The following is a 26,170-nucleotide window of genomic DNA, read 5'->3' as shown; positions in this document are numbered from 1 at the left end:
ACAGATAATAGTCCATACGCAAAAGAGGTCCTGACAAACCTAGCGTGTAAAGGTAGTTAGTAAAGCCCCATACTCAGCACCGGACTGGACTATCTGGAGTTTACGAGGAACAGTGAACGCAGCAGAACAGTATGTCACCCCTCCGCGGGAAATTCAGTCCTGCGCCACCTCCTTCTTCTTCTTCTTGTTGTGGATTACAAACATAACAGCGCTGTAAAACATCTCTGGACGCAAGTCCCCGAGACATTAACGTTAGTGGGCGTTGCTGGTACATCTAACACGACAAAATGGTAAGCAGATGTTCACTTTTACCTGCAGTTAATAACTCCTCATAGACGCTTACGTGTACATGCTAGCATTCATTTACCAAGCTAGCTCAGCTGCTAGCTAACGTACATTTAACGTCACCTAACGCTCATAAGAGGTTTTTTTTTTGAGTAAACACCAAGCAATACGTTACCAAATTACAGCACACAGGGTGAAAATCTGTAATGAAACAGGACCTTCGAACTACGTATCATTCATGTATTGCTCCTCTAGTGACTGGATGTAATTAGCAGTCATTATGTTGTGTACATGGTCAGATACACACCAAAAGTCTGTTTCTGTTAACTGTCAGGAGAGACAACAGAGCTGGTTAAACGGTAATAAAATAACATAAGCATGACTGATTGACTGATTTGAGTTTGGATAACACTAATTTATATCCGCCAAGATTACGTAATTTCTTCCTCGCTGGGTGGCGTGTAGCTAATTGCTGCCTGTGGTGGCCGGAAGGGAAATTACAACAACAACACGGATAAGATTAGACTATTAATGCCGCAGAAACACATAGTCAGAGGGAATAGAACTACAGTGGATGAGTGGCAAATAAAGATGTAAAACAGAACAAGCAAGACACAGTTAGAATAATCTAATGAATCGTTTGTATATCTGCCAGAATCACAATCACATTGTCTTGTTGGGCTTTACAGTCTGTGCAGTGAGCGACATCCTCTGTCCTTTCACTTCCAGTCAGGAAATCATGCCATATTGATAAAATAAACTCTTGTGTGATAGACATCTTTTAAATGAATCCCTCATGCAATGTTTACTGTACGAATGCTTCCATCTTATTCTGTTTTCATATTAGTATATGTTGTACCATATGAGGTGCTGTTGCTGAAATGATCAAGGCCGCATGTTACGTTAAACCCTCTGTTACAGTCAAAGAAGAAAGGACTTAGTTTGGAGGAGAAGAGAACCCGCATGCTGGAGATTTTCTTTGAAACGGTGAGTTCTCCCTTTCAGGTGACCGTGTAACAGTTTCAAGGGGCTGTGTGGAGCTTGAGAGTAAAGCGAGGTACTGGAGAACGTGCGTAAAGTCACATCCTTTGGTCCAAAGGCAACCATCATGTTACTTTCCACTCACATATGGCCTATAAAAACAGTGATGAACACATGTAAGTTGCTACAAATAGTTACATAGAGGGAGGAAACATATACTATAACCCTTGTATGTTGTGTAGATTACATTGAGACTGCATGGATCACCAAATGTACTAGTCAGAAAAAAATAGAGTATTGACTTAATGTTGCTAACATCGATTGAGGTTGCCCGCTTTTGAGGGGGAGACAAAAGCTATATTGCAAGCTACTATCAAACCAGTAAAGACTTTATATTCAAGCGACGCTTTGTGGTTTTTAGTGTTCTAACCACCCTGTAACAGTCAAGAACAGCCTTTTCTGAGAAGAAATGCATCAACACGGTTTTCTCACATTGACCCACAGAACATCATCTGCACACAAATACTTGTGTTAATACATGATGACTACATTGGCCTAGCAAAGTCAGGTTAGACCACTTTAAAATGACATCATTGCAAAAACCAAATTTCCAAAAGTGCTGATAACATTTACAACATTACAAATTCACAGTTACGTGCTTGGAATGGAATTAACTAGATTAGTTAAGATATATACATGGAAAGGCAATGTCAAGTTACTGTACATTTTCAAAACCCATATTATGTTTAATACATTTCCAGGGATTCCAAATAGAGTGCAGCCAAAAACACAGATGCTGTTACAGTTGTAGATGTTATTAGTTTGATATTTTATGATGCTGTCATAAATAATGATTTACCTTCATTATGTTCTTCGTCCTCCTTGAAGAAAGATGTGTTTCAGCTGAAAGACATTGAGAAGATCGCCCCGAAGACAAAGGGCATATGTGAGTAATGATCAACAGTTTTAATAAAGAAAAGTTGTTAACGCTGAATATCTTAACAGTGGTCCAGCTGTTGGATTGTAAACATTGGCAGTCTGTTTAAAAAAAATGATGTACAGTATAGATTTGTGTCTTTCCCCTTGCTGGATACTTACCAAATTAGTTAAACATATCTAAAGGTTAGAGGTGCCACCCTTTTGTTTGTATTTCATCATTCAGATGTTTGAGTGTGACATGAACACTAAATGCTTTCTTGAAGTTTATTTTAACCAAAGCTATGTATAGTGAGACAAATCCCATCCAAAGCAAACTCTTGTAGAAGAAGTAGTTCTTCAAAAAATTCTGACCAGTTTAAAACTTTTCATGATTTTGCTGAGACCAGATTTTGTACTTCAACAGGCACATTTTCAAAAATATAAAAAGTACGGTTTGGTTTAGAAAATTATGAAAGCTTCATTATGAATTTCTGTTCCTTAATTTGGCACCCCTACAGTTTTGGATTGCAGACATACCACTGACTTTGCTAACACAGCCAACATCAAGCAAGTGCGAGAACACAAGACATAGCGAGCCAGCTAATATTACTCACTTGTGCAACAGCAAGAGGGCCAGCTTGACGTCTGTCTTACAGCATTTTAATAATGACTAAAAGCCAGTCCGGTCCAGTTTTAGCCAGCTAGCTGCACTAACTGGCAAACAGCAGCTACACTTAGCAGTTAGAGGTTATTTTAGCAACAAGTAATGCCATCTGGCCATCAGGAAACTCCATAAATCACAGAGAGTTGAGTCAGAGTAGCAGGAGGACATCAGTGAAATATCTAGAAGATATTTCCTACGTAAAATATGATCCAGTTTCACCGACATAGAATAATTGGTGGTGCGTGAGACAGTGTCATAAATCCTGAGCACTTCCCACAGGAGATCGTACCTGTTCACCCAAGTTACATTGTGCAAGAGCAGACGTCGTGGTCTCAGAGTGGGACTGACAGTAGCACCATTCTCCCTGTTACAAGTTGCTTTAATATAGTTTGATCAGTAGTGGATTTAAAAAGCCGGTGTCATAATGGTAGTGTCAAGATGGACAGAGCCGGTAGCCAATTAAATGCCCAACACTCCTGCACAGACGACACACATCGACAGTGTGAGAAATTAATGTTGTTTTGTTTTCTTTTTTTAGCTATTATTTTCCCTTAAAGTAAGTAATCCATTGACAAGGTGTACATGCAAAACACCCTGACTGGTGGACGCTGCGCTACAATCAACCACTTTCTGAGCCAACCGATCCTAACTGTTCCTATCAGCACCGATTAATCAGCCAAACCAATTGATCGATCCACTTCTGCAGTATAAACCTGGACTGTTAGTTTAAGCTATTACTGTGAAGGTGAAATAGATACATAATATTGCTCTAATAGAACTGCAGTGTGCCTGAAGGGTAATAAATGGGATAATCATGCATGAACGGGAACTAAGTGCTATTCCAACGTCATTCTAGTAAAATGCCATCAGTTTATTTTTATTAAGACCAGTCAGTGTCAACGGGCTTGCAAAATCACCATGGCAACCAGAGCTATCTGTTGCCATTTTAACTGTATTTAGTCTGTATAAGCAGAACCAGACCTCTCAGTGGCAGTAATCCCATAGTGCCGAGGACTGTTGAAAGCTTTTGGTTTTTAAATAAAACATGCTCCCTCAATGTCAACATGAAGTCTGACATTGTGAGTATCAACAGGGAATTCATAAAAATACAATCTGAGGCTTTTAAGCGCTGCAGAGGAACCAAACTGTGCAGCGAATGTTTGGGTGAACCGAGGAGGGATCGTTTTAGAGTGGATATTAATCTGGAGAAAGTGGATTGTGTTGCCGTGATTAAAAGCACATGTTTTTGACCCTGTTACTTGGGCATGATGTAGTCACTGAGTGATGGGGGGAAGGGGGCAATAAGAGATCTGCATTATGGGCACATGTTCCTGTTGAAGGGGAGAAAATGTGAGAAAAGGGGCCAAGAGGGTGATGTCATTGAGACTGGAAAAAAAGAGTGGTAATGACATGCTGGTTCCTGTTAAAACGGCAGAATTGTTAGAGGTAAAGAAAAGGGGGGCAAAAATCCATTTGGAACACATGAACTGAAAAGAAAAAGACCGCTCGGAGGTCATGCACGTACAGAGTTTAGCTGATCCGTTTTCATTTTCGATCCTCGTTTTTATTTTTGCTGCCGTTCAGCATTCTCTCAGGACTCGGCGCAGCTCGGCTCTCAACACAGCAGATAAGCTCTTTCAGTTTCACAGTGGACCGGCTGAGCAAATGTGTGGGAGTATCACATTTCACCGCTAACACTCTTCAAGATGGAACTCCAGCTCTATTATGTCCTCTCATGCAATGTTCTCTCAGATGAGCCTAAAATGGCCAGATAGGCTGCAGATGTGTGGGTTTAGTTTTGTGAACATTTGTGGTAAGCCTCGCCAGCAGTAGAAATGAGACCTCTGATTTTTAAACCCTCAGTAGAATGCAATATTATACCTAGAATCAGATACGTCTTAGACTCCCTAAAGTCCTCTTAGCTTGTAACAATCACACCTTCATCATATATCAGTCGTCCACAAATTAAATCAGTGATCCTGATATAGCATCAACTCTGCTGGGAAGACAGTGTAATGCTGTAAAATGGAGGATTTTTGACCTTGTCAAAAGATGTGGAAGATGTTATTTCTTCTTCTCTCTGCTGCCTTAAGCTCCCATGACTGTAAAGGATGTGCTGCAGAGCCTGGTGGACGACAACATGGTGGACTGTGAAAGAGTGGGTACGTCCAACTACTACTGGGCCTTTCCCAGCAAGGCCCTGCACGCACGCAAGCACAAACTGGAAGAGCTGCAAAACCAGGTGAGGGAACTGAAAAGAGTGACCTCATATCTCAAAAGATGCAGATGCTACTACAACCCGGATACTGGAAATTACCTAGAGCATCGTTTTTCTGTGTTGTGTAAAAAGAAGTTTTCATATTGGCACATATTAAACAATGTATACCCCAATACTGATGTATATTTGTAATACATATCATTCAGTCTCTAGTTACAAGCATAAATACACAGTTACAGCTCATTTAAATCAAGCAACAGACGTTTTGTTGCTATACTTGGATGCAACAACTTTTTCTTGCTCTTGACCTTCTCTGTAGTCCATTTTAATTGGCAATATAGCCATAATATCTCACAGCACAGCTGTTGACTCTTCTTCAAACATATTATTAGATCAAATTCCATACTTGTTCAGTTGTCTGCCAACAGAGATCAGAAAAAAAGAAACCCCAAATTACAGAGAAGCCAATTTGCACGGGACCGATATAATTACATGACCTCTGTTTGGTGAAATATGGGAGCTAATTTTCTAATTACAATTTGGATTTTACAAATTACGAATATGGAAAATCTGTATAACTCTGCACGGCACAGAGTCTGTGATGTACAGCCTCTCCTCAGAGTTTTCCACTAAACACCGATATGTTATGAAAGGAGAAGTTGGATTTTAACCAAAGGTAAACTCCAGTTTACAGTAAATGAGGTCAGCGTAATGTTGAGCATGGCCCAGAAAACACTTCTGGTAAGAGACAATTAGAGAAGCAGGAAGAAAACACAAATGAGTTGCTGATTACGGGCAAGTTTCTGTGAGTGGTTAAATTCATTATTGTGAGGCTTATTTTCATCTTATTCTCACATTTTCTTCTTAAAATAAAGAGATGAATTCACACATAAACAAAAAACACAAAATTATGCACCCTATAATTGACTCAGAATGTCTCATGTTACACTCAGTGCAGATATTTGCCATCACAGAAAGTTACACTGCTGCTTGTCTTTACATTTTTCAATGTCTGTTGTGTCCCATTTCCTTCTCCTCTTGCAAAGGCAGATGGTGTGAAGTTGGTGTGAATTGTTGTTGAAGTTCACTGCTGTAGAGCCACTATCAGTCACATGAAAATCACGTGATGACTATAACCACAATTGATTCAGATGTTTGTTGACTATTGAACACTAATTACAACTACGTCATGAACAGTAGTGTTGCTTTTTGCAGGATACATGAGAGTATCTTTACTCTGGGAGCAGTTTGGCGGAGGATCTGATATTGCCGTGTTGATGTTGTTTCCTGGAACATTATAATTAATGTTCCTCCAGGGCCGTCATTAAAGCTGACCAATTGTGTTTTTGTAATATCTTTGCTTAGCGACTCAGGGCGGAAAAGACTGGAAAAAAATGTGCATGGGAGAAGTTATCCTTTAAAACACAAGTTTAACGTTGTGGAACGGTCTATTTTAACCCAAACCATGTGTCCCAAACCTAACCTAAAGTATTTTTGTTGCCCAGGCAGAAAACTGAAAAGAAATGGAAAATAATAAGTAAACTTAGTGTAAAATAAATAAATAAGTAAACACTATTATATGTTCCAAATGGGATATGAACACTAGTCTTGTTAGTTGAAGTCCTGTATTTCCTCCACTCAGCCAAGATGGCTTGCTCTAGATACAGTTTTGTTAAAATAATGGTCCTGAAACAACATTAATTGTGAAGTTCGACCAACAACCTTAACACAGTGATATCAGATACACCTTGGTATTTTATACATCTAATATAAAACTCTTTACCTGTAAGACTTCTCAAGCAAAGCAGCGGAAGGAGTCTCTGCAGAAAGCGGTGGAAAAAGCCAAAGAGGGACGTGAAGATACAGTAAGAATATTTTCATATGCTTCCTCAACTTCTACATAAAAATATATATGTTTCTAACAAAAAGTGATTAAATAAAATAAAATACCATGTTAAGTGAGACTAACAATATAAAATGAACTGTGTGTATGCAGAAGGAGAGAAGCTCTCTGCTGAAGGAGCTGAAGGATCTGAGAGAAGAGCGAACTAAGCTGCAGGCCGATTTGGAGAAATACAGGGAGTGTGACCCAGAAGTCGTTGCGGAGATGAGTGAGTACAGAGGCAACATAACTGGTGTTTTAAAAAGTCAGTTTGAAGATTTAGCCTCAATTGAATCACCTTCAATCTCAGGCCAGAGATCCTGTCCGCCTGTAAAATAAAATACATTCCTTTATGATTGAGATTAAGTCTTCCCTCTGTAAAACTCTAAATGACTAAACGTTTGGGACCAAAACTCTACTTAAAGATGTTGATAGTTCACTTTAAAACTTTCCCCACATAGTGTTTCTTTAATTGTCCACCTTAATGCACACACACACACACCGGCTTGCCAGAGTTTTCTGTTTCTCCACCAGCAGTGTGTTTTATAAAGTCAGCCAAAAAACACACACTCATTTTCAACACCAGCCGAACCACGTTGGTGGGAACCTTGTTTTTGATGACGCAGCTTGTCCAAATGATCAAAACCAACCACCAGGTGCACTTACAAGCTTGAATGAAACATGGGCATAAGTAAGGCTGAATTATGTAGAAGAGGTTGCATCACAGTCTGTGCATTTAAGGGAAGGCTGTACTACCAGTACTACTATGGGAGTGGTAGAGCGAGGGCAAATTGTTCACTAGCTGATCGATCAAAGAGGTTGTAGGAAAATAAAAGTGAAAAAAAAGATGCTAAAATGGTTCACCAAATATACTCGGGCAGTCTGCAGAGGTAAAATCTGTGTGAGGGGAAACTCTTCTGTAATATGTATTTGTCGGCCGGTGTTGACAGTTGCAGCAAGCTTATAGTTGTTTACTGTGGCTGAAAGATGTTTGGTTCTAAAAAAATAATTAAGACTCACCAGAGAATGAGATGGACTAAAAGCAGTTGAGTCCAACATCAGGTGGCTCATTATGGCAGATGGAGCTTTTTGGCATCTGGTGAGGATCTGTTTTTAAGAAGAGACAAAGAAGAGAGTTGGGCAACGTCCAAGAAAGAAACCATTAGACGTGGTGGAGTTGTGCATTAGGAGCAGTGCAGCTTCCCATAAACTTGTCAAGTATTGGGGGGCGGGAAAGAAAATTTAGGCCTTGTTTAGAAAAAAATGTTTCAGCCTTTTGTAGCTGTTCAGCCATCAACACGGAGAGAGATGCATTAATGGAAGTGATACCAGGAAATCCTCCAAATATTGCAGGCAATAAACTTGGCCACCAATCAAAATCACCTACTCAGAGTGCTAAAATAACACCAACAGGATGTGGGGGAAAAAAAACATACTTACACCCTCAAATTATATCCACACATTTCACTGAGTGCTATCTTGGCTGTTCAGTCAGCTCAAAATATAAGAAATATGCATGCAAATGCATTTAAGAGATGTCGGGTATCTTATTACTTAATCCAAATTTAATGCTGACCGCGGACACATGACTGCATTCATACGAGGTGCAGCTTTATGAGTGCAAATGTTCACCTTACTGCATTGAGAGACTGCCAAGTCAACTTTATAGTAGTCACAATATTTATTGTACAATTTATTGTAGTGAGGGCGGCTGTAGCTCAGCGGGTAGAGCAGGTCGACTAGTGATCGAAAGGTCGCTAGTTCAAATCCCGGCTCAGGGCAAGGAGCTGCATGTCGAAGTGTCTTTGAGCGAGATACTGAACCCCACATTGCTCATCAGTGAGGGCCCTGCAATGAGCTGGCGACTTGTCCAGGGAGTACCCTGCCCTCGCCCTGAGACAAGGCTGGGATTGGCTCCAGCAGCAACACCCCGTGACCCCATGGAAAGGGATAAGCGGTTACGGATAATGACATGACATGACATGACATGACATTTATTGTAGTCACAATACTGGAACTTTGAACTTTGATACAATACATTGAAAACATTTCATACTCAGTAGCACGTTCGTGGCCACAGCAAAAACTGATACCACACAGATTTTTATGAAACAGAGCTACAATACGACAACGAGATGCAACATTTCATGTATTGGCGTGTCGCAGAGAACAGCAGAATGACTGTAATAAACCTTAAATATCACACTTTTTTGTACTTTAACTTTAGGCTTTAAGCTTTTATAAAGAGTGTCTTTATGTGTCAGATTGTTGTTGTGAGTCAAGGAGTGAGAAACCACATCTGATACAAGTGTCTCGATACTGTGGAAAATTAGTTTTGAAACTCTTTTAAATGATCAGAATGGAAATGCATTGATATACAACAGCAATGCTTAATGATGTGTCTGTATAGATCAGCATTCCAGACAAACGCAGTGGAATATGTTTGTCATACAGTGTTGAGACATTATCTTCATGTGCGGACACTCATCACAGGAGTTCTTGCTGCTAATTTTACTTCTGAGAGCAAACACATTTTCTTTCTGTTCCAGTGTGAGCGAGGAAGTGAAAACTGATCGCATCTGGTCGCTTGTCATGTGTTTTAGATGAACCCTTATGTTAGTTTTAAACTTTCAGCTTGAACCACAAACTGGTTATATTTTGATTCAAGTGTGAGGAGTATGAACCAGAAACACTGGTATCTTTGTTCAGATCCTCATACTTTGCATTTCAGTTTTAATTGTGGTCTAAATGAGCCTTGTAACCTCTGATCTCTCAGCCTGGAGGCTTTGTACTTGAAAGTTTTAAAAGGCCACTGGCCATGACTTATTTACCAGCTGTTGCACACCTCCACACAATACACACAGCTATTAGTGGTATTACAAAAATCCTCACCTGCCTCGTGTTCATGTTACAGCTGACCTGTGTTAAAGGGTGTGTGTTACTTTATGTACACATGTGACATGTGTGCGCTCATAAAAATATCTGGTTGGTTTACCTGCACCTCCCAGTGTTTGACCAAGCATGCAGGTAGTCAGCACACATTTCTTCTGGTTTTTTCCACTCCAACATGGCATTTTTGTCCCGTCTACTAACAATCACATGCTGGGCTGCTCCTTAGGGGGAAAATGGGGGAAAGCTTTCTGGGGGTCAGACAGTCAGGGGGAAATAATCATGTTCATTCAAATACAAAACTACTCATGATTACTTAATAAAGCAACTAAAATAAATGCAACAAGAGTTTAAGGACTGGCAGGGAGGCTCATATTAGAGCATAGAGGCTGGTGTTGACCATAGAAAAGATGTTCTGTACATGTTGTGATCGAATGAACATGCAGGGCAATTACTCCTGACTAATCAACCTGTCACCAAAGAGGACACACCTGCCTGCACACCTACTCCCTGCCACAGAGGGTTAATAAAGACTCTCTGTCTCTGTGTCCACCATAAATCTTCATCATTTCGCACTGACAGTCCGTTTTCCAGTAACTACGTGATGTGTGTATACCGAGTATACCGAACAGTGTGATGTTTTGAAAATGTGTTGAAATGAAGTAAATTTTGGAGATCAGGTAGGATAAATGTTAGTTATCGCACAGTTCAGATGATTACATCAAGTAATGATTCACTCAAGTCCAAAAAATGTCCATAAAAGCACTCTCATCTTGGTTATAATCTATTTATTTAAGGCTAGATTTCTCATTGAATTTAGCCTTAAAGTTTCTTAATTGGGATTAAAGTGTGCATTGAAAGTCAACTTTTATCTCAGCAGAGTTTTAGTTCCCCAGAGAAGAAGAAAACACAGTTTGATATGATTTTTTTTTTCTTTTTACCAGCACTGCTGCCACAGAGTGTACATGCTAGATATTCTCTACACTGTTTGGTAGATAAGTAGAACAAAAAACAGCTTGTGTTCGGTGCCAGAACAAGCTAAAATCCAACATTTCCTTTAAAAATGTTATTTGGATCCCAGAGAAGTAACTTTATGATTACGTTTGTGGACCCTCTTGCAGAAACTCTGCCTCTGGTGCTCGTGATAAACTTACTGCCAAGCTTAATCTCTGCAGCAGCTGTTAGAGCCTCAATCCAAACCCCAGGAAACACCAAACTGTTGAAAAAAGTTTTTTTTTTCCCTCTAGAAATATTTACATACCTAATAAATTATTTAATTAGATTGCATTGAAGTTTTATATGTTTATATGCCAACCTTGTCTTATAATCCTGTCGGAAAAATGAAACTGAGATATTAGATGTTTAGATGTATTCCCATCAGGAGGTAGTTGTGTAAGCGAAGGCCTTCATATCTGCAATAACAACTGTGTGAACTCTGGTGTGCTGAGTTTCTCTCTGACTTGTGCCAGTAATTTTTGTTGATCTGGTAAAAGCAGGCGCCCCATTTGAATCGTTCTGCTTTCGGCGAATCACATAGTAACTCATAAAAAGATACGATACACAATACTTTGCCTACGACAGCAATAGTGTCACAATGCAGCAATTCTGCAATAAGACTGCAGGAATTATAGGCGTACTCACTCCACTGTGGTATCAGTTTCACCGAATATGACATGAACTGAGATGAAACAATGCATAGGACAGTTTGTAGAGACTTTTTGTCCACACGTGTCATCATTACTTTGATGAAATGGCAAAAAGCCTAAAAGCCAGAAAGCACAACAGCTTCTGTGTAAATTACATTTACAGAAGTCTACACCACAAACATACAGATAGATTAAAAGATACGTATATTTAGCATCAGTTTCCAAGAACTGTATTGTAAGACAAAGCAACTTGATATATTCTGCTGTATAGATATTTTGTCCCACCCCTTCTTCTGGCTCCCTCCACTGTAATTTGAGGCTTTTGCAAACTATGTTTTGTTTCGACTTGTATGCGTGTGATGGATGGTGAATATTATATAATGTGATACGTGATGCACCCAGATTCAATAGATAAACTTGAGTCAGTGAGACGGACGGTGAAAGAAAAGAAGCGTCCTCTCACTTTCTTTTGCTGTGTTTTCACATTAATCACTGTCTCTACTTGCCTGCAGGTCTTGTGTTCTTTTTAACGACGCACACACATGCGCACACACACACACACAGCTTTGTTACAGATAACCATCTCCCCTCAGTGAAACTTGAATGTGCAGAGTTTATTATGTTTTGTCTGCCGTTGAGAGGGACGGACTGGGCTTGCAGAATGGGCTCAGACCTGTTCATGCAGATGGAGTTCAGGGTGAATTTTAACAGCAAATGTCTTGTGTGGAGGATTGTAACAAAGTACATTTACTCACTTACCACACTTACTTACTCCAATAATATAAGACAAGCATGAGTAAATTACTTTTAAATAAGCAAATACTCTTAAATTACATAACTATGGGCAATATGGCACCAATGCACTACTGGTTTAAATTAACCTAGTACAAATGGGTAATTTTAAACCTTCCCAAATGACAAAAGAAGCAAAAGAAGCAAGATGCACACTTTTATAGGTAAATATTGGCTTTGATTTATTCACCTTAAACCATTTCAGTTGATACTTACGCACCATTCAAGAATAAAAAATAAGGTCAATCTTAATTTGACCACTGTTCACATGAAACCAGAACCACACTGCTATTTATTATTAACTAATTATCGTACATTGGATTTCTTTGGGATGTCGTGTCCTCTGAGCTTGTTTGACTGTGGTTTGCTGCACCCATGGGTAACAATAAGCTGTTATGGCAACAGGTAGGGTTAAAACCACCAAACACCAGCCATGCTCACTGCAGCTAGAAATTAGTGGACAGCATTTTGATTTAAATTTGAATTGTCACGTCAAATTGTTTGACAGTGGTTAACTCACCTATGAATACCGAGACGTTGCTGTCTATCAGTTGGAGGGTAAAAAATCACAATCAGAGCCACATGCATGGCAGATAGGACACTATAATGAGGGAGTTGCACATGAATGTACCTATTTACAAACACATTGAAAGGAAACCAGAAAAGTACACAGATGTATTTATGTTTTTTGGAATGAGTTGGAATTCTAAAATTACGTGTTTAACAAAGGAACAGTTTTTCCGATTGTTTCCTTTCTTTCCTTGTTTGTTTTCAGCTGCTGGTTTCGTTTGATGGTTTGTTGAAATGTTTGTCTGCTTGTGTACCCCATAGTTGTGTTTCCACTGGCATCCAAAATGTTCATCTATATTGTGAAATCATAACTTCTCCAGCTCCATGAGTCAGAAGTTATTCAACGCAGTCCCTCCCACCTGCAGCTGCTGTTTATTTTTGTGGATATCTTTTGTTTCACTGTGTTATTATCAATAGATGCTGAGGCGATCTTGAATGGTGAGGATTGAGAATGGTTTTGCCTTAAAGCTCATGCAGTGTATGCCACCAGTTGTGACAACCATTGGAGATATTTATGCCGAACGTATTCATGCTTGGACCAGATCGCTTAAGAAGGGAGAAATCTGATGGAATGTAAATTGAGCCTGGTCTGAAATGGTTTATATTGGCTGGATTTCCAGGATGGAACAGCCTCAACAACAGCCAAATAAGGTTCCCTTGATGGTAAATGTGGATTTATAAAAGTTTTTTTTTAAGCTACTGGTAAAAGGTAAAGCAATTTAGAAACTTAATGATGATACCTGCTGCTGTATTAGGATTTCAGGCTCATGGGTCACCAAATACGCCTCTTAAAACTAAAGAGCTCAGCAGTTGAAGCACATTGTTGAGCTCTATTTCAGGTTTTCTAGAGCTACAGCTGCTGGGGGAGGAGTGGGCTCAACTGTCCACTTTAATGTACTAGTAAATCATCACTTCTTCATACAGTAAGGCTGCAGCTATCCAACCATCACATCGCTGACCAGACTTTTCCTCCATAACGGATATTGTTTGCTGCAGACTTTCATTTCTGTCCGGCTGAGGTTTTAACATTTGTTTGGCCTGTTTTACTTACACACAGTATGAGAGTCTCCCTGATGTTTAGTTTTAATCACGGAGCTGATCCCGTTGTTTTGAGCAGAAATGGAAAAATAAAGTAAACATTAACATTTTATTGAGCGCATTAATTTGTTTCCTACCACTCGTGCACATAACAATTAATAGTTAATTATATTATTAATCTTGAATCTTAACATACGTTGCAGAAACAATAATATAAGTATAATGCGCATACTGATTGTGAATTTTGTTTTGCAGGAAAGTCAAATGTTGTTGCAAAAGATGCAGTTTCCAGGTGGACAGGTGAGTCATTTTTTTAATTATTATTTATGCACATGTAGTGAGTCTGGAATCAAGCTGCAACACTTAGTTGATTATTCAGTTAGTTGGTGTATAGTTAAAGAATCACTCATTATTTTGATAAGTAAAGTAGTCTCTCAAGAAAAATGGCAAACATTTTATTGTAAATACCAGACTGAACATTTTATGCCTCCGCACCAATGACAGTGCTGGCCGGTGGCATTGTGTTTTAGGGTTGTCTGTCCGTCCGTCCCATTACTGAGAAAGCATTTCAATAACACCTTGAGGGAATTTCTTCAAATTTGGTACAAATGTCCTCTTTGACACAAGAATGAGCTAATTGCTGTCAAATGTCAGAGGTCACCTCACAAAATACCTTTCTGGCCTCTACTCAACAATTCGCTGATTACAATGATACACAGATATCTAATTAGATAACATGATAAAGTTATGACATTTGATGTCCAAAAGATCAGAGGTTAAATGTACTGAATTACATTCTGCTGAAAATTTTCTGGCCACTATTCAGCGTTGTAGCTCAGGAACGGCAACTTGACTGGTGTGCAGAGACATACAACGGTGATGTGGTAACTCTAGTTTTGGATAGATGTGGTAAAGGAAAATATTAACTTATGAACACGGTTATGACAGAAAGCTGCTTGTGTACAAACATAACTCAAGAACCACTCTCAGCTTTTTCCATTGATTACTCGCAGATTCACAAAGTGCAAGCTGTAAGGGCACTTTGTGTGTTGAGCGTGTTGCACCTCCCAGGAGTCGACACTTTGACTCTCTGTGTGCATTCATCGACCCCAGCGGTAACCTTGGATACAGCTGACCTTTAGCGATCATGTTAAGAAGCCTGGCCTGTGGTGTTTTGACTCTTCAGGTCAACAAAGTCACGTTGTCAGTTTTAGTTGGCACATTTTTTGCTTTACTTCCTTACAATTATATTCATTTTAAGAAGCCGTGAGTCATTCCTGCCTCTTCCATGACTTGTACTTCTCTCATCTGGGGTGAACGCTACAAAATGCATGTGAGCGAGCAGTGAACATAAAAGTGTTTCCTCTGAGTACTGCATACAACTGCTGCACTGTTTTGTCAGTTCTCTAAACAGTCAAACACAATACCATGTTTTCTAGACTTTGTGGAAGACTTGGCTGCATCTTTGTTTACATTTAAGGCATTTAAACGCATTTTGTCCGAAGCGACTTACAATAAATACATTTGTCCTAAGAAGGAAACAACAACATCGGTGTCAATAAAGTAAGTAAAGTAATGAAAAAAATATAAATAGTTTTCACGCTTTCATCTGAGCATCATAGCTGCTACTTATCAAGGACACCTTATGCAACCTTTGTGTGCCTCTATTTTAAAAAAGAAAAAAACATTAAACATGTACTGCTACTATTGCTGGCATTGTTTCAGCATCTAGACGCCGTTTTGTGGCTTTCACCAGTAGTATTGTCACACTGAGACACACCCGCACATAAAAGACTCGAAACACACCCTGAGATAGTTAATCACATGCACTTCAGCTTCATATTATAACATCTGAAGTGAAAGGCATTACTTTATTGACTTAACCCTCTTGATAAAACAGACGTTAATCTACACCTTGTGTCATAACTCACTTGTAAAAGGCACTTTCAGACCTTCAATTCATAGAAGCTCATCTTTATAATAAAATAAACTACAATACAGAGAACATGAAGTAACTGTCATGTCTGATTACAGCCACGTTAATATTACCAAGGCTACTCGTGAATTGACATGCTGGTATGTGAATGAGGTACAGCTGTATAAATTGTGCATTTAGTTATGTACATGTTGACTGTACATCATCAAATCAAATAAAAAAAATTAAAACCAAAAGAAGACAAGAGTTTTACAGCTACACAAGTCCAGGAAGCACCCCAACCCTTACATTTTGTGTTCATCAACACAGATGTTGATTAAGAAAAGTAATTTTGCATTAGATTAAAGCTAATCAGTCAGTTCTGCAAATATTCCATCTCGTCTTGATGGTTTAGGGAACACACAAAAACAGGGTTCCTACATCTTTTCCATCATCACATTTTTTCAAGCTCTTCAAGCTGCATTTTCAAGCTTTTCCAGCAACATATATCTATGATATATAACATAATTAGATCAGATCACCATCATCAGTCATTACAAAATATGCAACCAAATTATGTTTTCTGATAGCATTCTACAGAAAGGAGAGAAATTAACAGAAAACACAGAAAGGATTTATGTTTCAAAATATATTATATTATTATATTATATATATATATATATATATATATATATATATATATATATAAAATACAATTTAACAGTTTGGGAAAAATTCCATTCCAAGAGAGTGCCCGTACCCTCGTTTTAACCAACCCTACTGGCCGTAATTGCCAGAATTATTTTGAAGTATGGGCGATGGTCACTGGTGGGAAATGTTCTGTGTTCAGGAAGTATTGATTAAATCTTCAGCCAAAATAACTCCACTTTCGCCAAAACCGCATCAGTGAAAGCTTCAGAGCAGCGAGACAGATGGTTTGTTCTTGGACTCGACCATCGTTCTCAAGTCCAAGATTATTCTCGTAATCCCAGACTGACTGTGCTATCAATGATGCGATATAACACCGGAGGGGCAAGTGCATCAGTATACTTGGGTTCATTAAACAAAGATCTCGTCTTGTGTTTTCAGACAATATTTTCTCCATCAAGTCGTGGACAAAGAAGAAGTTTGCCTTTGATGACAGCCGCATCAATAAAGCCTTTGGGATCCCCGAGGACTTTGACTACATGGACTGACTGCCAGCTTCTCTACCAGAGTTTATGGTCATAATAAGGGAAAAAATTAGTGTTAAAGCCTCAGTTTTGAGGCGGTAATACCAGGTCTCAGCAGTTCTACTTTATGTTCTGTGTGTTTGGCTGATAAGGGCACCAGGATTATTTTTTCTGGCCTGAAGTGGGCTTCAAATAAACGTGTATCAGTATTTTTGCTGCAGCAGATGGACTTTATCAGCAGATACGTTGCTTTGGTGCAACCAGAGAAGAGAAGCGCCGACCATTAGTGGCTGTGAGGGTTGAGGGGGGTCCTGTGATAAACAAAACCTAGCAGTCTGACTTTTGGGACACCTGTTTGCATGAAAACTGAGAGCCCTGAGTTAATGATGGAAAGCAATCGATACCTAACACATCTGTGCAGCCAATGATCTAATTTATATGGTTTAAACAGATGGTTTGGAATCAAATGCTTGTGCACTTTTTTTCTCCGACGTTTTCCCTTTTTTTTTTTTTCACTCGAGGGGAAACTGGGAAAAAGGTTCTTGTGAGCAACATCCAGTCCTTTCCATTCCTAGGAGAATTAAGTAATAGAGGATGTGTTTAGGATATGTTATGTCTACGAGTGCTGTAAATATTTAAAGTTCATTTACTTTTTGCAGAACCTCTTTTCTCGTGTTGCAAATAAAATGCCCCGCTGAGTTTTACGAGCCGTCTTCTGCACTCGCATTCCTTCCTAAACTTGGCACGCAGTTCTCAAATGTACTCGTACTTCTTTTTTGTGCTTTTATTTCTTTAGAAGTTGCTGCTGAAATATTGCAAAATCTGTCACACGGGCACAACACTTTTTTTTTTCCAGAGCTCGCACTCACCTTCTGTATGGACAAAAAAGGAACACGAGCTACAATGATTACAGTCCTGCTTATTTTCCTCCCCCCCTTTTTTTTTTTGCTGTCAAACCAGATGCAAAACAGGTAGTTGTGTGTTCTGTTTTTACTTGATGACCTACTTGCCATTGTGTCTGGGTTTGTTGATTTAAATGTAATAGTGCTCCATGCTTGTCTTGTTCATCAGTTTAGTCTACTTTTACAGTAAATTAATGCCATGCAGGGTTGATTTTCTGTTGATTCATTACTTGCTTTTCATTCAATGTTTGCAGTTTATATCTGTAACCATTAAAGCAGAACATGTAAATATTAAGAGGCTGGTTTTATGTGAAAGATGTGTCCTTGCAAACACAGTGTGGCCCACTGATTAAATAATTGCTGGTGGTTTCCTATTTATAATGCTTCCTAATGCACAACTCTATATATTCATACTGATTGAGATAATCTGCTCGCACACAATGTGCAGATGCAAATGTCAGTGCACGTACCTGTTGTATTTATTTACTGTGGCAACCTTAAGCTCCTAATTAGAAGTACACTGGTGGCTGTAGCAACACTGATCCAGCAAATAAAAGGAATGTAAATGCTTAGCTGGAGAATTGTTTGGTGGAGCCGACACACCTACAGAGGAGTGTGTGTTCATGTGCGTACCTGCCCAACCTGTCCTAACTGTGAGTCACGACTCCGACGTGCTGCGTGTCAAAGCTCTCCTAGAAGGCCGTGCATAGTTTTACCTCACTGTCTATTAACAGGACTATTAACGGCAGCTGCTTTGTTGAACTTGTCTTGTAAATGGAGATCAACAATGCAATAAGTACGCTGATGTAGCACTTTCTGTCAACTTAAAGTTAAGCTCGAAAGAAGGACAAATGATAATTTAACACTAAACTGACGCATGAATCGCTTCTTCTTTACTTTTTTGGTAAATTACTGGATGTTTTCACCTCTTGGTTGAAGAGAGGGGATCACTCTTTGCTGGAGCTGCTAACAACTCCTAACATCTGCAGACTCATTTTTTTACAAGGGGTCACATATCAGAAAAGTTGTGAACCACTGGTTTAATCTTTAACGATGCAATGTCTTTTATATTGTCTTTACGCCTTTTGTATGTGAAATCTGAATCTGTAAAGTAGATACTGACCACAACTGGCAGATATGCAACATGTAGTGGAGTAAAAATCACTACATTCTTCTCTATAATGTAGTGTAATAGTTGTAAAAATTGTAAAATGTGCCACCACTGGATAATGTGCACAGGTCTGTAGAGTAAAGGTCTTATAGGAAGTATTCAGATGCTTAGGTGAAATAAAATGCATGTCCTGCAGTCTCACTTAAGTGAAAATCATGCAAGTATCATGAGCAAAATGTCCTTTAAGTATCAAAAGTAAAGATATGCATGAAGCACTTTGGAGTTTTCTGCTCCTAAATATCACTTTATTAGGAATACAAGACTTGAACACTCTCTGTTGGCATGATGGGGAGTAGATAATTACTTAATGGCTGGCTTGACACAACCTGGGATTTGACTTGATTGCCCAAGAATAATATGACTTGTGTCTTGGACAGAATGACTTGAGTCACAAGTCACAAGACTGGTAAGTATTCAATGGAATGGAAGAGGAAAACTAAGCTTGATGAAAAAAATGAGACAAAAAGTCATGAATAATGAGATAAAAACATCATTCTGAGATTAAAAAAAGTTCAATTATAGGATAAAAAGTAAGGACTATGGCATTAAAATCAGAATTATTAGATCAGATTCAATCATGAGATGAAAAAGGTCATAATTATCAAAAACAATGGCCATAAACGAGATTATTAAAGGTCAAAATGATTAGACAAAAGCTATGAATTACCAGATAAAAAAAGTCAAGATTAGGGTATAAAAGTCATTATGAGATAAAGTCCATCATGAAATGAGATTTGTGAAAAAACATTAAATGAAATGTTCATAAATTAGATTCAAAATGGTCCAAATTATTAAATAAAAGGTCAATTTTGAGATAAAAAGGTTATAGTTATGACATAAAAAGTCAAGATTATCTCAATTATGAGATGAAAAAGGTCATAATTATGAAAAACAAGGGCCATACATGAGATTATTAAAGGTCAAAATTATTAGAATTAAGAAGTATGAATTACAAAGATCAATCATGAGATTCAAAAAGTCCAATTCAGGCTTTCAGACTTTTTATCTCAGATTCTGGGATAAAAAGTCAAAATTAAGATACAAAAGTCGACACATATCTCAGAATTATGACTTCTCATGGGAATATATACATTTTTCCTCATAGGCTTTCAGAAGTTTTCATAATTTTTTCATCTTTAACTGGAGGAAATGTTCTCCCATTGTGGGTTTACCCCCTCTAATTCTTTTCTTTTTTCTAAGTGCAGGTCTTGCAGTAGATGTATTCACAGCCTCTCCGCCGCTGTATGTTGTTGTTTAGGTTCGGTTTACCTTCAGCAGCAGACACGTAAACACTGTGTTGCTGTCAGCGGCGGTGCTGTGGTCGTCTGTCCGCACTGTGCGATGTGTTTGAGGAGGCGGGGAGAGACGGGAGGGAGGAGGAGGGAGCTGCTCCTGCTGCTGCCGCTGCTGCAGCCGCTGCTGCTGAGAGAAAGAAAGACCAACGCGACGAAACACAAGGTAGGCTGCTAGCTGAGAGGAGGGCAGCATGGCGGGGCTACAGGACTTCCAACAAGGCAGCCACTGTCACAGGAAAACGTGGATCAATATACTACTTGGAATACTACAGTTACTTTTACCCTGCGTACAGCACGGAGGGGCACAGCTGCAAGGTTTGTACTCACCTTTACATTTTCTGGCCGTTTCGGAGATGGAACACGAACCGTTGGAGGAAAAAAAAAAAATGTAAAAAAAAAAAAAACGTTCAGCGAGCTAGACTGACTTGACAGCAGACATACTGGGGAATTGAGGGGGGGGGGAGCTAAATTAACATTCAGTATATAAGTTGAAAAAATAACATAAAAAAATGTAGCGACTTCGGTTTATTTGATTTTTCAGGGTTTGTAGTTAGCTAATGTTTGTCAGCTTGCTAGTTCATGCTAGCTCCCAGTTCCCCTGTGTTGTTGAGCGATAACTTGTGCAGGCAGGGAAGTAACGTCTTATCTGGGCTTAAAAAGAGGACTTAGCGGTGGATGTTGTTACTGTAGAGCGGCTGTAAAATGTCGTAAATTAACCCTAGACGACCAGCTGAAGAGTCGTGTTGACTGCAGCAGCAGCAGCCAGGCAGGAGAGAGGGTTCTCCAAGTTCGTTAGCCGCCGAGCTAGCCTACAAGCTAAGCGAGCAGCTAGCAAACAGCCTTTGTCAGCCTGCCGAGGCGAAGTCATTTCCTCACTCGTCTGTGTGGTTATCATACACGCCGTTTCAGTTTATTCACATGCCACAGGCACATATGACACAAGGGGTTTGTAGTTTTGCAGTTTAATCTCTCCGCTGCTTCAATTTGTATGTAATTCCAGTCGGTTGTGTTTTCCATGCTGCCCAGTTTCCAACCAATCATCTCACTGTCAATTTCATTTCTCGCTCCCACAAAAGCTCTGAGTCAGATGTCCACCAGCGTGGTCGAGGTCTGGCAACCAGAGGATGCAGACCCATTAGTCCCACTTCAGGTAATTACGTTATTTCTTTCTTGCCTGTGTTTGTATGAATAATGAGGAATTGAGAGTTTCTATATGCAAAAAAAAAAAAAAAAACAAAAAACACAGATCACCCCTCCTCCCCAAATGCAGTCAGATGCATGAGCACGTGTGTGGTTAGTGCATCCCCCCATTGTGTTTGGCTCCACTTTTGTAAGTAGTTGAGGGTGTGCATCTTCATTTGTTTATGTGAGGAGATATCAGTGACCATACACGGCGTTCTGACTATGCTACAGTGCAGATCGTGTAGTTTTCTTGCTAGTATGCATTGTTAAATAGTGAAATGAAACCAGAGCGGGAGGCCACCTGCCATGTGGCTCCTCCTTATTTTCTTTTGTACATAGTGTCCATTGTGGAGTTCAGTCAGTAGTACACAGTGAGAGCATGTTAGGAGTGAGTCTGAATACTACTTCTTTGCAAACATACCTGCATTCTACTTTACAATTATTTCCTGCTTGTGCAGTTTTAATGTCATGCCTTATTTGTTAGGATGTCAACTACAATTCTGTAAATATTTCCTAGCAGGCCTGTATGATGATTATGTAATCATTGGCCAAGACCAGAAACACAAACAGCAGGCATGTTTACGGATAACCTGTCATGAGGTCAACAGCTGACTGTCATGTTACCTGAGGGGGAGGTGTGGCATGTTCTGCAGCAGCAGGAGCAGCCAGGCCTTTGTTAACAGAAGTGAATAGCTTTGATAATTTGCCTTTTAAAAGACTAGTAAAGACGATTATGCACAAAACAGCTTTAATGCACTTGGTCTGGTTTAGCTTTTGTGAAACCTGATACCTTTTTCTTTATTTTTATTTTTAAAATGTGGGTTTTCCCTTTCACAAACTACTGGATTGTTTGATTTGATGTTTTGCAAAGTTTTAAAAATCTTCACACTGCTGCTGTCACCATAGTCACCACTGAAAATAATTGTTAGAGATTGGTAAGACAAAAGAATTAATTTGGAAAGAAAAGCTGTGTGTGTCGGTGTTCAGACATGCTTTTTTCCACACTTCCAGTCGTTGCTGAGCAATTGACAGATGGCAGGACTGTTGACATTGTTGGGTGTCATGTTTAGATAGGCAGCAGCGGTGAATGGAGTGACTGTCTCAGTTACACAGGCTATGTGAAATAGAGCATGACATGGGTGTCTTTCTTCTGTATTCCAGTGCTGCTGCTGGTCAGCTGGTTAAGTAGTGCACTGTACTGTATGTTGCTGCAGGGACATTGAAGTGGTGACGCAGAAAAAACAGTGTCATGTGCCTTGATGCATATTGCTCAAATCTAATAAGATATTTAATTTGGCTGAACAGATACTACGTGCATAGCTACATCTTATGATTGAAACTGTTCATAATCTCATACCTCTTACTTGTTGTTTTATCAACACTGACTTGTGTTGTGGATTTTACTAAGAATCATATGTTTGGATTAGCTGCAAATCGTGTTAGGTGGCTTACAGTCACCCAATGATCGTTGGATTAGTTTAGATTTCCACCTCTTTGTGTTTTGTAAACAGATGCTTGTCATAGATGATTAAAATCCCTGCATTCACCTTAAAATCCCTGCAAGTGGAATCCATTTCAATTACAAATGGCACTGCTCCACCTTTTGAATATTCCTAGTGCTTTAATGGCTCACCTGCTGCAACAAGCAGCAACAGAATGTGTCATTGTTGTACTTAATCAGCTGGAAAATCTGTTGCTCATTCACTTAAGCAATCAACCTGCCAAGCTTTAAACATTGTGGGGTCATTGAAGGATATGACACAGGATGATACAAGTAAACAGGAGCACTTACAGGGATATATGAATATATTAAAAAAATCATTTCACAATATATACATTAAAGTCAAAGGAGAGAAACTTAAAAACATCACAAATATATATAGAAATGGTACATTTTGTGCATATTCAGTGAAGTCTTTTAATTTTACTGTACCACAACATTGTATAAGGAACCATACTCTTTGACGCACTGCATTGCCTGCAAAAACATAAAGGGTTGTTACAACCTCCTTAGAAACAATATGGTATAATCTTCATGGTCACACAGTGTAATTTTGTACCTCTGTGTTCTGTACAGTGTGTGTTTTTTCCTAATTGCTTAACTAGTTTGCAGTAGAGAGCAGGTGGAAAGATGGGAGAGGAGATAAAATGTCTGACAGATGGGGATTCATGGTGGTGGCTCATAGAGCTCCTATATTAAGTCCTGTTGTTTTGTGGTGTGATCATGAAGCCATGATGTAGCCATAAAGCTCCCAGATTGTTCCTATGGAAACTGTATGTTCTGTCTTTGAAGACATGAAAGCTTATCTCTGTCGGCCATGCATGATGCATATAACCTACAGTGTGGTTAACAGTGTTTGCATTGCTGTTTGAACTGCTGTGTTGTAATTTTCAGTCACTTATTTAGTAAACGTTCACCCCATGCAATGTCCATTGTTTATGGTTTTCATGGAGTGCTTTTCTGCTGAGTTTGAAAGGAGTTTATGAAAACATGGAGTATTTTAAGCACTTCAGTTACACAAATGGATCTAAGCCATGTCATCGTGAAAATGATCGCTCAGTTGTCCCTGACCTACCAAGTGCACCACTGGTCAATCTCCACTCTTAGTCAAGAAAAATGAACATAAACAGCCCCCAGTAGATGCAGTATGTTGACATGAACACCGCTATGTGGTTAGACAATGATGCACATGGTTCATTGTAACTTGAATCAACCGGTTATTCAAGTCTACATGATTTGTGATGATTCAAATGAATGTCTGGATGGGTACTCCGCACTCTGGGGTAAACATTTTATGAGTAAAAGAAAAGAAAAATGGGTGGATTTGATTTGTTATTTTTCATTTTGATAAGTGCATTTTACTTCAGAGAGGTGATGGATAGATGGGTGTATAGACATTTTATCAAACCAACCAACACACGACTATATTGTTAAATAAGAAATAAACTAATTATGTAGACAATGCTGTATATGGTGTTAACATTATATTTAAGATCAGGAAACCCAATTCTGCAATCATATATCAACATTATCTTGCTCAGTCTTAATGTGTAGATTGCTCACCACTTGCAGCAAAAAAAATTTGTATAGTCTCCAATCAACATAAATGCTGTATTCATTCAGTAATCCTGAATGCACAGGGTGAGAACATGTAGAGCACGACAAACTGGATGTTCATTGTTGTATTCTGAGAACGACAGTACACTCTGCCAACACTGGCAGAAATTGCTGCCTGCTGTCTAACCCTCGGAGTCAGGGTGGAAAAGATGTAATGCCAGTTTTAGTTTCTCCAGGCTGTTCCAGTTTTCTGCTTGGATTTCCTGGTGTATTTACAGTGAAAACATATTTTATCCAAAACAAAAACCTTTGGCATTTGAAGCAATAAAATACAGATGCATTGTGAAATGTATCAGGGAAGTTGTTGGCACATCAGTGTGCATCAAACCTCTTTGTTTATGAGAATCATCATAGTAGCCAGAAGGCTGTTTGGCATATCAGTAGATTTACATCCCACAGAGCCTCCTGATATGGTTCTTTCTAGGCCACAGTACGAATGTAGAATTAATGGGCTGCAGCCTGTTTTGCTTTATTGATGAAAGTGTTTTTCGTATTTCATTTTCAGGTGGAGAAGGAACGACGAAAAGATGGTCTTCCACTGGATGACAGGTACATTCTTTAAGTAGCTCTTTTGTGAGAACGGCCTCAAACGGAAACTGTGGGTTTTGTCACTCGTTTATGATGTATTGCACATTCACAGTAGTCAGCAACCAAGATGAGAAGGTGTAGATGACATTTAAATCATCTTACATAGCTAGTTCAAACACTGGGCAGAGAAAGTAGCATATACATTCAGCAATTTTAAAATAATATTTACAGTTGATGAAAGGTTTCCACCTGTTCATGAGTGGCACTTGGAAATATGTCGAGACTTTCCACCAAGCCACATAATTGCCAACAAACCCCAAACCAACATGCAGATTGCATCATACTGAAGTGTTTTCTCCTGTATATGCAGGCTAGAATTATACTGTAAGACACAGAATGAAAGCAGGGCTATGGCGTGGGTTTGGTTTGTGAACAGCCCAGTGGAAAAAACAAGCATACCTCTGCATGTTTCTGAAAAAAAGTTCTCCGGTTGGATATGAACATCTTCAACAAGCTATGAATTATAGTAGAACTTAAATGGTTTATTTCACATGCAGAATTTAACTGTGGCCGTGGTGTGACGTGTTTTTGTATTCACACAGACAAATGAGGTGTTGTGGTTTCAGTGTAATGGGACTGAATGTTTCTGAAAAGGCTTTTAAAAGTCCTTCTCTCTGTGCAGGCTATGTTGTTTATGTTGCTGAGTGAGGGGGTGTGTGACGGAGAGAGTTTGGGGGCGTGTGTTAAAGAGGCACAGAACCAGATTCCTGACTAATTTTAGAACTCCTTGAAAGAAAAAGGAGGGGAGGTCTGTCTTTCCCAGCTGTTTTTGTTCCTGTAGAAAACTGTTTTGAAAATACATGTTTGCAGCAAAATATCGACAATTCACAGTGTTATTCAGTAATAGCTTACTCAGAGCAATCTTCAGGCTTGTTCATCCCTCTTACTGACGTTAAATACATATATACACATATACTCTAGCATATGCGCTTGCTTCTGCTCCT

General features: G+C 39.2%; 2 protein-coding genes and 1 long non-coding RNA gene across 7 annotated transcripts in view; 2 read left to right on the top strand and 1 right to left on the bottom strand.

The window, feature by feature from the left end:
- The first annotated feature begins 117 nt into the window (after positions 1-117).
- mnd1 (meiotic nuclear divisions 1 homolog (S. cerevisiae)) lies at positions 118-18,167 on the top strand. The gene is made up of 8 exons (XM_037100551.1): positions 118-290; positions 1,207-1,272; positions 2,155-2,212; positions 4,942-5,090; positions 6,857-6,931; positions 7,063-7,177; positions 14,139-14,183; positions 16,888-18,167. Exons 1-8 carry the CDS (start codon positions 288-290, stop codon positions 16,992-16,994), a joined length of 618 nt encoding a protein of 205 aa, XP_036956446.1. The 5' UTR covers positions 118-287; the 3' UTR covers positions 16,995-18,167.
- LOC119020860 lies at positions 7,144-20,801 on the bottom strand. 2 transcript variants are annotated; one of them, XR_005075431.1, is made up of 5 exons: positions 20,666-20,801; positions 20,313-20,564; positions 9,944-10,061; positions 7,969-8,055; positions 7,144-7,276 (listed from the first exon to the last, which is right to left on the bottom strand). It is a non-coding gene; the product is annotated as an uncharacterized LOC119020860 (long non-coding RNA). The 2 variants fall into 2 exon arrangements; XR_005075430.1 differs by lacking the exon at positions 9,944-10,061.
- The window catches only part of tmem131l (transmembrane 131 like), a 33,527-nt gene continuing 27,729 nt past the window's right edge, over positions 20,373-26,170 (top strand). Inside the window, exons 1-3 of one of the 4 annotated variants that reach the window (XM_037100446.1) lie at positions 20,373-20,501; positions 21,415-21,488; positions 25,144-25,187. In XM_037100446.1, the coding sequence (XP_036956341.1) occupies positions 21,426-21,488; positions 25,144-25,187 (107 nt within the window). In that variant the 5' untranslated portion in view covers positions 20,373-20,501; positions 21,415-21,425. Of the gene's footprint in view, positions 20,654-21,134; positions 21,284-21,414; positions 21,489-25,143; positions 25,188-26,170 lie in introns of those variants that run through there. The other 3 variants (XM_037100437.1, XM_037100427.1, XM_037100456.1) reach the window with 3 other exon arrangements.

The sequence above is a fragment of the Acanthopagrus latus genome, chromosome 1 (assembly GCF_904848185.1).
Source record: "Acanthopagrus latus isolate v.2019 chromosome 1, fAcaLat1.1, whole genome shotgun sequence".
NCBI classification, from domain to species: Eukaryota; Metazoa; Chordata; class Actinopteri; order Spariformes; family Sparidae; genus Acanthopagrus; species Acanthopagrus latus.
This window is presented reverse-complemented; position numbering and strand designations above follow the sequence as displayed.